At 40.7% G+C, this 15,356-nt stretch overlaps 1 protein-coding gene across 1 annotated transcript in view; it reads left to right on the top strand.

Moving 5' to 3' along the window:
- The window catches only part of TMPRSS3 (transmembrane serine protease 3), a 73,235-nt gene that overhangs the window by 51,460 nt on the left and 6,419 nt on the right, over positions 1-15,356 (top strand). The window contains exons 12-13 of the mRNA XM_077299093.1: positions 1,282-1,424; positions 9,270-9,422. Coding sequence (XP_077155208.1) covers positions 1,282-1,424; positions 9,270-9,422 — 296 coding nt within the window. The remainder of the gene's footprint in view (positions 1-1,281; positions 1,425-9,269; positions 9,423-15,356) is intronic.

Below are 15,356 nucleotides of genomic sequence, written 5' to 3'. Positions count from 1 at the left end.
CACAGATCCCCTATAACAGTGCGTCACCCACAGATCCCCCATATAAGTGCGTCATCCATAGATCCCCCATAACAGAGCATCATCCACAGATCCCTCATAATAGTGCGTCATCCGCAGATCCCCCATAATAGTGCGTCATCCGCAGATCCCCCATAACAGTGCGTCATCCGCAGATCCCCATAACAGTGTGTCAACCACAGATCCCCTTAACAGTGCGTCATCCACAGATCCCCATAACAGTGCATCATCCACAGATCCCCCATAACAGTGCGTCATCCACAGATCCCCCATAACAGTGCATCATCCACAGATCCCCCATAACAGTGCATCATCCACAGATCCCCCATAACAGTGCGTCATCCACAGATCCCCCATAACAGTGCGTCACCTACAGATCCCCCATAACAGTGCGTCACCCACAGATCCCTCATAACAGTGCGTCAACCTCAGATCCCCCATAATAGTGCGTCATCCGCAGATCCCCCATAACAGTGCGTCATCCACAGATGCCCCATAACTGCATCATCCACAGATCCCCCATAACAGTGCGTCAACCACAGATCCCCATAATAGTGCGTCATCCGCAGATCCCCATAACAGTGCGTCATCCACAAATCCCCCATAACAGTGCGTCATCCACAGATCCTCCATAACAGTGCGTCATCCACAGATCCTCCATAACAGTGCGTCATCCACAGATCCCCCTTAATAGTGTGTCAACCACAGATCCCCATAATAGTGCGTCATCCACAGATCCCCATAACAGTGTGTCATCCACAGATCCCCATATCAGTGCGTAATCCATAGATCCCCCATAACAGAGCATCATCCACAGATCCCCCATAACAGTGCGTCATCCACAGATCCCCCATAACAGTGTGTCATCCACAGATCCCCCATAACAGTGCGTCATCCACAGATCCCCCATAACAGTGCGTCATCCACAGATCCCCCATAACAGCGCGTCACCCACAGATCCCCCATAACAGCGTCATCCATAGATCCCCATAACAGTGCATCATCCACAGATCCCCCATAACAGTGCATCATCCACAGATCCCCCATAACAGCGCATACTCCACAGATCCCCCATAACAGTGCATACTCCACAGATCCCCCATAACAGTGCGTCATCCACAGATCCCCCATAACAGTGCATCATCCACAGATCCCCTTTAACAGTGCGTCACCCACAGATCCCCATAACATTGCATCATCCACAGATCCCCATAACAGTGCGTCATTTTATCCATGATCTTTTCTCTTTGCATTATTTTACAGGGGACACATCGCAGACAATGGACTATGCTGGGGTTCCTCTCATATCAAACAGAGTCTGTAATACAAAATATATTTATGGTGGAGTCATAAAGCCATCCATGCTCTGCGCCGGCTTCCTGGAGGGTGGAGTAGATACCTGTCAGGTACAGCAGGAGCCTTTATTAATTAGATATAAAAAGACTTGTAAAACTCAGATAAAGTCAATAACCAGATCCTCCCTGCTTATCAGAATCACATCATCCACCGTGCGTGGGACATTGTCATCAGTTAGTCACAGAGCTTTTATTTCACAACTGGAATCATGAGCTCTGATACCTATAGTATTATTATTAGTATTCTCTAAAATGTACAAGTATATAACTATCATATTACTGTCCTTATGTGAAAACTATACCGTAATACTGCCCTCTATGTGCAAGAATGTAACTACTATAATACTGCTTTATGAACAAAAATATAACTACTATAATACTGCCCCTATGTACTAGAATATAACTACTATAATACTCCCCCCTATGTACAAGAATATAACTACTATAATACTGCTCTATGAACAAAAATATAACTACTATAATACTGCCCCTATGTACAAGAATATAACTACTATAATACTGCCCATGTACAAGAATATAACTACTATAATACTGCTCTATGAACAAAAATATAACTACTATAATACTGCCCCTATGTACAAGAATATAACTACTATAATACTGCCCATGTACAAGAATATAACTACTATAATACTGCCCCTATGTACAAGAATATAACTACTATAATACTGCCCCTATGTACAAGAATATACAGTAACTACTATAATACTGCCCTTATGTGCAAGAATATAACTACTATAATACTGCTCCTATATACAAGAATATAATTACTATAATACTGCTCCTATGTACAAGAATATAACTACTATAATACTGCCCCTATGTACAAGAATATAACTACTATAATACTGCTCCTATGTACAAGAATATAACTACTATAATACTGCTCTATGAACAAAAATATAACTACTATAATACTGCCCCATGTACAAGAATATAACTACTATAATACTGCCCATGTACAAGAATATAACTACTATAATACTGCCCCTATGTACAAGAATAAAACTACTATAATACTGCCCCTATGTACAAGAATATACAGTAACTACTATAATACTTCCCCTATGTACAAAAATATAACTACTATAATACTGCTCCTATGTACAAGAATATAACTACTATAACACTTCCCCTATGTACAAGAATATAACTACTATAATACTGCCCCTATGTACAAGAATATAACTACTATAATACTGCTCCTATGTACAAGAATATAACTACTATAATACTGCCCATGTACAAGAATATAACTACTATAATACTGCTCTATGAACAAAAATATAACTACTATAATACTGCCCCTATGTACAAGAATATAACTACTATAATACTGCCCATGTACAAGAATATAACTACTATAATACTGCTCTATGAACAAAAATATAACTACTATAATACTGCCCCTATGTACAAGAATATAACTACTATAATACTGCCCATGTACAAGAATATAACTACTATAATACTGCCCCTATGTACAAGAATAAAACTACTATAATACTGCCCCTATGTACAAGAATATACAGTAACTACTATAATACTTCCCCTATGTACAAAAATATAACTACTATAATACTGCTCCTATGTACAAGAATATAACTACTATAACACTTCCCCTATGTACAAGAATATAACTACTATAATACTGCCCCTATGTACAAGAATATAACTACTATAATACTGCCCCTATGTACAAGAATATACAGTAACTACTATAATACTGCCCTTATGTGCAAGAATATAACTACTATAATACTGCTCCTATATACAAGAATATAATTACTATAATACTGCTCCTATGTACAAGAATATAACTACTATAATACTGCCCCTATGTACAAGAATATAACTACTATAATACTGCTCCTATGTACAAGAATATAACTACTATAATACTGCTCTATGAACAAAAATATAACTACTATAATACTGCCCCATGTACAAGAATATAACTACTATAATACTGCCCATGTACAAGAATATAACTACTATAATACTGCCCCTATGTACAAGAATAAAACTACTATAATACTGCCCCTATGTACAAGAATATACAGTAACTACTATAATACTTCCCCTATGTACAAAAATATAACTACTATAATACTGCTCCTATGTACAAGAATATAACTACTATAACACTTCCCCTATGTACAAGAATATAACTACTATAATACTGCCCCTATGTACAAGAATATAACTACTATAATACTGCTCCTATGTACAAGAATATAACTACTATAATACTGCCCATGTACAAGAATATAACTACTATAATACTGCCCCTATGTACAAGAATATAACTACTATAATACTGCCCCTATGTACAAGAATATAACTACTATAATACTGCTCGTATGTAAAAGATTATAACTACTATAATACTGCACCTATGTGCAAGAATATAACTACTATAATACTGCCCCTATGTGCAAGAAAATAACTACTATAATACTACCCATGTACAAGAATATAACTACTATAATACTGTCCCTATGTACAAGAATATAGCTACTATAATACTGCCCATGTACAAGAATATAACTACTATAATAGTGCCCCTATGTACAAGAATATAACTACTATAATACTGCCCATGTACAAGAATATAACTACTATAATACTGCCCCTATGTACAAGAATATAACTACTATAATGCTGCTCTATGTACAAGAATAGAACTACTATAATACTGCCCCTATGTACAAGATTATAAATACTATAATACTGCCCATGTACAAGACTATAACTACTATAAAACTGCCCCTATGTACAAGAATATAACTACTATAATACTGCCTCCTAAGTACAAGAATATAACTACTATAATACTTCCCCTATGTACAAGAATATAACTACTATAATACTGCTCCTATGTACAAGAATGCAACTACGATAATACTGCTCCTTTGCACAAAAATATAACTACTATAATACTGCTCTATGTACAAGAATAAAACTACTATAATACTGCTCCTATGTACAAGAATATAACTACTATAATACTGCTCTATGTACAAGAATATAACTACTATAACACTGCCCCTATGTACAAGAATATAATTACTACTAGATGGTGGCCCGATTCTAACGCATCGGGTATTCTAGAATATGTATGCGTAGTGTATTGCACAGCCCATGTAGTATTTTGCACAGCCACACAGTACATTGCGCAGCCCACGCAGTATATTGCGCAGCCCACGCAGTACATTGCACAGCCAATGCAGTACATTGCGCAGCCAAGGCAGTACATTGCGCAGCCAACGCAGTACATTGCGCAGCCCACGCAGTACATTGCGCAGCCCACGTAGTATATTGCGCAGCCCACGTAGTATATTGCGCAGCCAACACAGTACATTGCACAGCCCACGTTGTACATTGCGCAGCCAACGCAGTACATTGCGCAGCCCACGCAGTACATTGCGCAGCCCACACAGTACATTGCGCAGCCCACGTAGTACATTGCGCAGCCCACGTAGTATATTGCGCAGCCCACATTGTACATTGCGCAGCTCACGTAGTATCTTGCGCAGCCCATGTTGTATAGTCACGTAGTATATTGCCCAGCCACATAGTATATTGCCCAGCCACGTAGTATATTGCCCAGCCACGTAGTATATTGCCCAGCCATGTAGTATATTGCCCAGCCCATGTAGTATATTGCCCAGCCACGTAGTATATTGCCCAGCCACATAGTATATTGCCCAGCCACGTAGTATATTGCCCAGCCACGTAGTATATTGCCCAGCCACGTAGTATATTGCCCAGCCACGTAGTATATTGCCCAGCCCATGTAGTATATTGCCCAGCCACGTAGTATATTGCCGAGCCCATGTAGTATATAGCAATGTGGGCATCATATCCCTGTTAAAAAAAAGAAATAAAATAAAAAATAGTTAAATACTCACCTTCCGGAGCCCCCGGATCCAAGCGAAGCGGTTACCGACGCTGCTCGTGCGCTCCGGTCTCAAGAGTGCATTGCACTCTAGCGAGATCATGACGTAGCGGTCTCGCGAGACCGCTACGTCATCATCTCGCGAGATTGCAGCATGGACCGGTTACCGGAGCGTCGTGCGCGGGAAAGGCCTGTTGTCGATCCGGGGGCCGACGGACGGTGAGTATATAACGATTTTTAATTTTTTTTATTATTTTTAACATTAGATCGTTTTACTATTCATGCTGCATAGGCAGCATAAATAGTAAAAAGTTGGTCACACAGGGTTAATAGCAGCGGTAACGGAGTGCACTACACCGCGGCATAACGCGGTCCGTTTCTGGTGCCATTAACCCTGTGTGAGGGCAGACTGGAGGGGAGTACGGAGCGGGCACTGACTGCGGGGAGGAAGGAGCGGCCATTTTTCCACTGGACTGTGGCCGTCGCTGATTGGTCGTGGCTGTTTTGCAATGACCAATCAGCGACTTTGATTTCCATTACAGACAGAGGCCGCAACCAATGAATATCCGTGACAGACAGACAGACAGAAGGACAGACAGAAAGACGGAAGTGACCCTTAGACAATTATATAGTAGATAATACTGCTCCTATGTACAAGAATATAACTACTATAATACTGCTCCTATGTACAAGAATATAACTACTATAATACTGCCCCTATGTACAAGAATATAACTACTATAATACTGCTCCTATGTACAAGAATATAACTACTATAATACTGCCTCTATGTACAAGAATATAACTACTATAATACTGCTCCTATGTACAAGAATATAACTACTATAATACTGCTCCTATGTACAAGAATATACCTACTATAATACTACCCCTATGTACAAGAATATAACTACTATAATACTGCTCCTATGTACAAGAATATAACTACTATAATACTGCTCCTATGTACAAGAATATACCTACTATAATACTACCCCTATGTACAAGAATATAACTACTATAACACTGCTCCTATGTACAAGAATATACCTACTATAATACTACCCCTATGTACAAGAATATACCTACTATAATACTGCCCCTATGTACAAGACTATAACTACTATAATACTGCCCCCTATGTACAAGAATATAACTACTATAATACTGCTCCTATGTACAAGAATATCACTACTATAATACTGCTCCTAAGTACAAGAATATAACTACTATAATACTGCCCCTATGTACAAGAATATAACTACTATAATACTGCCCCCTATGTACAAGAATATAACTACTATAATACTGCTCCTATGTACAAGAATATAACTACTATAATACTGCCTCTATGTACAAGAATATAACTACTATAATACTGCCCATGTACAAGAATATAACTACTATAATACTGCTCCTATGTACAAGAATAGAACTACTGTAATACTGCTCTATGTACAAGAATATAACTACTATAATACTGCTCTATGAACAAGAATATAACTACTATAATACTGCCCATGTACAAGAATATAACTACTATAATACTGCCCCTATGTACAAGAATATAACTACTATAATACTGCTCTATGTACGAGAATATAACTACTATAATACTGCCCCATGTACAAGTATATAACTACTATAATACTGATCCTTTGTACAAGAATAGAACTACTATAATACTGCCCCTATGTACAAGAATATAACTACTATAATACTGCCCATTTACAAGAATATAACTACTATAATACTGCCCCTATGTACAAGAATATAACTAATATAATACTGCCCCTATGTATAAGAATATAACTACTATAATACTTCCCATATGTACAAAAATATAACTACTATAATGCTGTCCATGTACAAGAATTTAACTACTATAATACTTCCCCTATGTACAAAAAATATAACTACTATAATACTGCTCCTATGTACAAGAATAGAACTACTATAATACTGCCCCTATGTACAAGAATATAAATGCTATAATACTGCCCATATACAAGAATATAACTACTATAATACTGCCTCTATGTATAAGAATATAACTACTATAATACTGCCCCTATGTATAAGAATATAACTACTATAATACTTCCCCTATGTACAAAAATATAACTACTATAATACTGCTCCTATGTACAAGAATATAACTACAATAATACTGTCCCTATGTACAAGAATATAACTACTATAATACTGCCCCTATGTACAAAAATATAACTACTATAATGCTGCCCATGTACAAGAATATAACTACTATAATACTGTCCCTATGTACAAGAATATAACTACTGTAATACTGCTCTATGTACAAGAATATAACTACTATAATACTGCTCTATGAACAAGAATATAACTACTATAATACTTCCCCTATGTACAAGAATATAACTACTATAATACTGCTCCTATGTACAAGAATATGACTACTATAATACTGCTCCTATGTAAAAGAATATGACTACTATAATACTGTCCCTATGTACAAGAATATAACTACTATAATACTGCCCCTATGTACAAGAATATAACTACTATAATACTGTTCCTATGTAAAAGAATATAACTACTATAATACTGCTTTATGTACAAGAATATAACTACTATAATACTGCCCCTATGTACAAGAATATAACTACTATAATACTGCTCCTATGTACAAGAATATAACTACTATAATACTGCTTTATGTACAAGAATATAACTACTATAATGCTGCCCCTATGTACAAGAATATAACTACTATAATACTGCCCCATGTACAAGAATATAACTACTATAATACTGTACTATGTACAAGAATATAACTACTATAATACTGCCCCTATGTACAAGAATATAACTACTATAATACTGCTCCTATGTACAAGAATATAACTACTATAATACTGCTTTATGTACAAGAATATAACTACTATAATACTGCCCCTATGTACAAGAATATAACTACTATAATACTGTCCCTATGTACAAGAATATAACTACAATAATACTGCTCCCATGTACAAGAATATAACTACTATAATACTGCTTTATGTACAAGAATATAACTACTATCATACTGCCTCTATGTACAAGAATATAACTACTATAATACTGCTCCTATGTACGAGAATATAACTACTATAATACTGCCACTATGTACAAGAATATAACTACTATAATACTGCCCCTATGTACAAGAATATAACTACTATAATACTGTCCCTATGTACAAGAATATAACTACAATAATACTGCTCCCATGTACAAGAATATAACTACTATAATACTGCTTTATGTACAAGAATATAACTACTATCATACTGCCTCTATGTACAAGAATATAACTACTATAATACTGCTCCTATGTACGAGAATATAACTACTATAATACTGTCCCTATGTACAAGAATATAACTACAATAATACTGCTCCCATGTACAAGAATATAACTACTATAATACTGCTTTATGTACAAGAATATAACTACTATCATACTGCCTCTATGTACAAGAATATAACTACTATAATACTGCCCCCTATGTACAAGAATATAACTACTATAATACTGCCCCTATGTACAAGAATATAACTACTATAATACTGTCCCTATGTACAAGAATATAACTACAATAATACTGCTCCCATGTACAAGAATATAACTACTATAATACTGCTTTATGTACAAGAATATAACTACTATCATACTGCCTCTATGTACAAGAATATAACTACTATAATACTGCTCCTATGTACGAGAATATAACTACTATAATACTGCCACTATATACAAGAATATAACTACTATAATACTGCTCCTATGTACGAGAATATAACTACTATAGTACTTCCCCTATGAATAAGATTGTAGCTACTGTGATACGGCCATTGTTAGCTTTCTCTATATCTAGTATTGTGGATCACTCTTTGAATAATCGACACTTTTGTTGATATCTCTGTGTGTATTTTTGGTGTTGTTCTAGGGGGACAGTGGGGGTCCTTTAGCCTGTGAAGATAGGAAAGTGTGGAAACTGATGGGAACTACAAGTTGGGGTGTCGGCTGTGCTTTGAGGTACAAGCCCGGAGTCTACACTCGAATAACATCATTCCTGGACTGGATCCACATGCAGATGGAGGTAATCAAGTTCTTATCCCTATACTATTATAGGAACGCTGATATATGTCAGAGGGGCGGGTGTATGAAACCAAAGGTGCGTATAGGAAAAATTAGTGTAGGGGCACTGTTGCTATTAGTGTAGGGGCACTGTGGCTATTAGTGTAGGAGCACTGTGGCTATTAGTGTAGGAGCACGGTGGCTATTAGTGTAGGAGCACGGTGGCTATTAGTGTATGGGCACGGTGACTATTAGTGTAGGCGCAGTGTGGCTATTAGTGTAGGGGCACTGTGGCTATTAGTGTAGGGGCACTGTAGCTATTAGTGTAGGGGCACTGTGGCTATTAGGGCAGGGGAACTGTGACTATTAGTGTAGGAGCACTGTGGCTATTAGTGTAGGGGTACTGTGGCTATTAGTGTAGGGGCACTGTGGCTATTAGCGTAGGGGCACTGTGGCTATTAGTGTAGGGGCACTGTCACTATTAGTGTAGGAGCACTGTGGCTATTAGTGTACAGGAACTGTGGCTATTAGTGTAGGGGCACTGTGGCTATTTGTATAGTGACACTGTGGCTATTAGTGTAGGGGCACTGTGGCTATTAGTGTAGGAGCACTGTGGCTATTAGTTTAGGGGCACTGTGGTTGTTAGTGTAGGGGAACTGTGGCTATTAGTGTAGGGGCACTGTGGCTATTAGTGTAGGAGCACTGTGGCTATTAGTGTTGGGGCACTGTGGCTATTAGTGTAGGGGCACTGTGGCTATTAGTGTTGGGGCACTGTGGCTATTAGTGTAGGGGTACTGTGGCTATTAGTGTAGGAGCACTGTGCCTATTAGTGTAGGGGCACTGTGGCTATTAGTGTAGGGGCACTGTGGCTATTAGTGCAGGGGCACTGTGGCTATTAGTGTAGGGGCACGGTGGCTACTAGTGTAGGCGCAGTGTGGCTATTAGTGTAGGGGAACTGTGGCTATTGGTGAAGGTCACTGTGGCTATTAGTGTAGGGGCACTGTGGCTATTAGTGTAGGGGCACTGTGGCTATTAGTGTAGGAGCACTGTGGCTATTAGTGTAGGCGCCCTGTGGCTATTAGCGTAGGGGCACTGTGGCTATTAGTGTAGGGGAACTGTCACTATTAGTGTAGGAGCACTGTGGCTATTAGTGTACAGGAACTGTGGCTATTAGTGTAGGGGCACTGAGGCTATTTGTATAGTGACACTGTGGCTATTAGTGTAGGGGCACTGTGGCTATTAGTGTAGGAGCACTGTGGCTATTAGTTTAGGGGCACTGTGGTTGTTAGTGTAGGGGAACTGTGGCTATTAATGTAGGGGCACTGTGGCTGTTAGTGTAGGGGAACTGTGGCTTTTAGTGTAGGAGCACTGTGGCTATTAGTGTAGGAGCACTGTGGCTATTAGTGTTGGGGCACTGTGGCTATTAGTGTATGGGCACTGTGGCTATTAGTGTTGGGGCACTGTGGCTATTAGTGTAGGGGCACTGTGGCTATTAGTGTAGGAGCACTGTGCCTATTAGTGTAGGGGCACTGTGGCTATTAGTGCAGGGGCACTGTGGCTATTAGTGTAGGGGCACGGTGGCTACTAGTGTAGGCGCAGTGTGACTATTAGTGTAGGGGAACTGTGGCTATTGGTGCATGGGCACTGTGGCTATTAGTGTAGGGGTACTGTGGCTATTAGTGTAGGAGCACTGTGCCTATTAGTGTAGGAGCACTGTGGCTATTAGTTTAGGGGCACAGTGGTTGTTAGTGTAGGGGAACTATGGCTATTAGTGTAGGGGCACTCTGGCTGTTAGTGTAGGGGAACTGTGGCTTTTAGTGTAAGAGCACTGTGGCTATTAGTGTAGGAGCACTGTGGCTATTAGTGTTGGGGCACTGTGGCTATTAGTGTAGGGGCACTGTGGCTATTAGTGTTGGGGCACTGTGGCTATTAGTGTTGGGGCACTGTGGCTATTAGTGTAGGAGCACTGTGCCTATTAGTGTAGGAGCACTGTGGCTATTAGTGTAGGGGCACTGTGGCTATTAGTGCAGGGGCACTGTGGCTATTAGTATAGGGGCACGGTGGCTACTAGTGTAGGCGCAGTGTGGCTATTAGTGTAGGGGAACTGTGGCTATTGGTGCAGGGGTACTGTGGCTATTAGTGTAGGGGCACTGTGGCTATTAGTGTAGTGGCACTGTGGCTATTAGTGTAGGGGCACTGTGGCTATTAGTGTAGGGGCACTGTGGCTATTAGTGTAGGGGCACTGTGACTATTAGTGTAGAAGCACTGCGACTACTAGTGTAGGTGCACTGTGGCTATTAGTGTAGGAGCACTGTGGCTATTAGTGTACAGGAACTGTGGCTATTAGTGTAGGGGCACTGTGGCTATTTGTATAGTGACACTGTGGCTATTAGTGTAGGGGCACTATGGCTATTAGTGTAGGAGCACTGTGGCTATTAGTTTAGGGGCACAGTGGTTGTTAGTGTAGGGGAACTGTGGCTATTAGTGTAGGGGCACTGTGGCTGTTAGTGTAGGGGAACTGTGGCTATTAGTGCAGGGGCACTGTGGCTATTAGTGTAGGGGCACTGTGGCTATTAGTGTAGGTTCACTGTGGCTATTAGTTTAGGGGCACAGTGGTTGTTAGTGTAGGGGAACTGCGGCTATTAGTGTAGGGGCACTGTGGCTGTTAGTGTAGGGGAACTGTGGCTTTTAGTGTAGGAGCACTGTGGCTATTAGTGTAGGAGCACTGTGGCTATTAGTGTTGGGGCACTGTGGCTATTAGTGTAGGGGCACTGTGGCTATTAGTGTTGGGGCACTGTGGCTATTAGTGTAGGGGCACTGTGGCTATTAGTGTAGGAGCACTGTGCCTATTAGTGTAGGAGCACTGTGGCTATTAGTGTAGGGGCAATGTGGCTATTAGTGCAAGGGGCACTGTGGCTATTAGTGTAGGGGCACTGTGGCTATTAGTGTAGGTTCACTGTGGCTATTAGTGTAGGTGCAATGTGGCTGTTAGTGTAGCGGCACTTTAGCTATTAGTATAGGGGCACTGTGACTATCAGTGTAGGGGCATTGTGGCTATTAGTGGTTTCACCACTGGATTGTACTGTCATTTCTTCAAATATTATTGGGGACTAGTTCATCTCGTGTGGTGCCACTTTGGCTGCTATTGGAGGCCTGTTGATTTTTCTGGGGGCCCTGTGACTGGCACGTTTCTTGAGATTGTTATGGGGTCACAATTTAATTTAACGGGGCTGTCCACTTTTTCCTCAATCATAAGCAGATTACCACAGCTTCGGTTCTCCAGCAATCTGCAAAGTGGAGATATCTGATAGTAAGCGTTCAGTTCCCATGCAGCTCCACCACAGGGGAAATAATGTATTACATAGTACCTAATCAATCAATAGGCTGCCAAGATGCTCAGATTTGCCATTACTCTAGAGAAAGACGCCATTGTAGCCATCCTCTTAGGCTGGCGTCACTCTACCGTAGAATCCGGGCGAGTGCTGTGCGAGAAAACATCGCATAGCACTCGGCCCAGTGTTAATCTATGGGGCAGCTCATATCACCGTTTATTTTTTCGGACGTTTCACAGTGCATATAAAATCACAGCATGCTGCGATTGTCACCTATACTCGGCCGAGACTTGCCAATGCAAGCCTATGGGGGTAAGAAAAAAAATCGCACAGCACTCAGACCATACGAGCGCTGTCCAATTTTTACGCAACGATGTCCTTAGAAAAGCCGGCAATTCATCTGCTGCATACAGTAAAATCACAGAGTGATAGGTTAGAATAGAATAGATATATACACATAGAATACATAGATATATAGATGTCAGTGACACACACACATATATATATATATATGCATATTTATTACATACATAGAAGAAAAGCCGGCAGTTCAGCAGCTGTGTACTGTAAAATCACAGCAGGAGTCGACAGGATAGAATAGATTAATTACACACAGTAAGCACACGTAGAATTGATATACAGATGTCAGTGACATATACAATTAGTGTGGTGTGTGTGCAGCTTACTGTACATTTATTTAATTAATAAAAGACCATTTTTCTGAAAAAAAAATGGCATGGGCTCCTGTGTAATTTTCGTAACCAGCAGAGGGAAAGGCGATGGCTGGGGGCAGAAGTTTATAGCCAGGGAAGGGGGTAATACCTATGGAGCTTCCCAGGCTATTATTATCAGCTTACAGCTGTATAATTAGCCTTTACTGGCTATTAAAATGGGGAACCCCCCCAAAAAATGATGTAGGGTCCCCCTATAACTAATAACCAGTAAAGGCTATGCAGGCAGCTGTGGACTGATATTAATAGCCTAGGAAGGGGCAACGCACACTGTAGTAATTGTATTTGACACTGTCAACTATATATCTAAGTAGTCTATTTGTATTTACTATATGTAATCCAACTTTTCTATCCTGTCGGCTCCAGCTGTGATTTTACAGTACGTGGCTGCTGAATTGCCGGCTTTTCTTCTATCACTGACATCTATGTATATATCTATGTATTCTATGTGTATATATCTATTTTAGCTATTCTATTCCAACCTTTTACTCTGTGATTTTACTGTACGCGGCACATGAATTGCCGGCTTTTATTCTATCTATAAATTATTTATCTATCTATCTCATATCTATCTATATATACATGTATATACTGTATATATACACTGCTCAAAAAAATAAAGGGAGCACTTAAACAACAGAATATAACTCCAAATAAATCAAACTTCTGTGAAAACAAACTGTCCACTTAGGAAGCAACACTGTTTGACAATCAATTTCACATGCTGTTGTGCAAATGGAATAGACAACAGATGGAAATTATTGGCAATTATCAAGACAACTTCAATAAAGGAGTGGTTCTGCAGGTGGGGACCACAGTCCACATCTCAGTACCAATGCTTTGTGGCTGATGTTTTGGTCACTTTTGAATGTTGGTTGTACTTTCACACTCGTGGTAGCATGAGACGGACTCTACAACCCACACAAGTGGCTCAGGTAGTGCAGCTCATCCAGGATGGCACATCAATGCGAGCTGTGGAAAGAAGGTTTGCTGTGTCTGTCAGCGTAGTGTCCGGAGGCTGGAGGCGCTACCAGGAGACAGGCCAGTGCACCAGGAGACGTGGAGGGGGGCATAGGAGGGCAACAACCCAGCAGCAGGACCGCTACCTCAGCCTTTGTGCAAGGAGGAACAAGAGGAGCACTGCCAGAGCCCTGCAAAATGACCTCCAGCAGGCCACAAATGTGCATGTGTCTGCACAAACGGTTAGAAACCGACTCCATGAGGATGGTCTGAGTGCCCAACATCCACAGATGGGGGTTGTGCTCACAGCCCAATACCGTGCAGGATGCTTGGCATTTGCCACAGAACAGCAGGATTGAAAAATTCGCCAGTGGCGCCCTGTGCTCTTCACAGATGAAAGCAGGTTCACACTGAGCACAAGTGACAGAGTCTGCAGACGCTGTGGAGAGCGATCTGCTGCCTGCAACATCCTTCAGCATGACCGGTTTGGCAGTGGATCAGTAATGGTGTGGGGCGGAATTTCTTTGGAGGGCCGCACAGCCCTCTATGTGCTCGCCAGAGGTAGCCTGACTGCCATTAGGTACCGAGATGAGATCCTCAGACCCCTTGTGAGGCCATATGCTGGTGCAGTTGGCCCTGGGTTCCTCCTAATGCAGGACAATGCCAGAGCTCATGTGGCTGTTCCTGCAAGATTAAGGCATTGAAGCTATGGACTGGCCCGCCCGTTCCCCAGATCTGAATCCGATTGAACACATCTAGGACATCATGTCTCGCTCCATCCACCAACGTCACGTTGCACCACAGACTGTCCAGGAGTTGGCGGATGCTTTAGTCCAGGTCTGGGAGGAGATCTCTCAGGAGACCATCCGCCACCTCATCAGGAGCATGCCCAGGCATTGTACAGTAGGGAGGTCATACAGGCACGTGGAGGCC

This window comes from Ranitomeya variabilis, chromosome 3 (genome assembly GCF_051348905.1).
Source record: "Ranitomeya variabilis isolate aRanVar5 chromosome 3, aRanVar5.hap1, whole genome shotgun sequence".
NCBI lineage: Eukaryota > Metazoa > Chordata > Amphibia > Anura > Dendrobatidae > Ranitomeya > Ranitomeya variabilis.
Note: the sequence above shows the minus strand (reverse complement) of the source record. Positions and strands in the feature narration are given on the sequence as shown.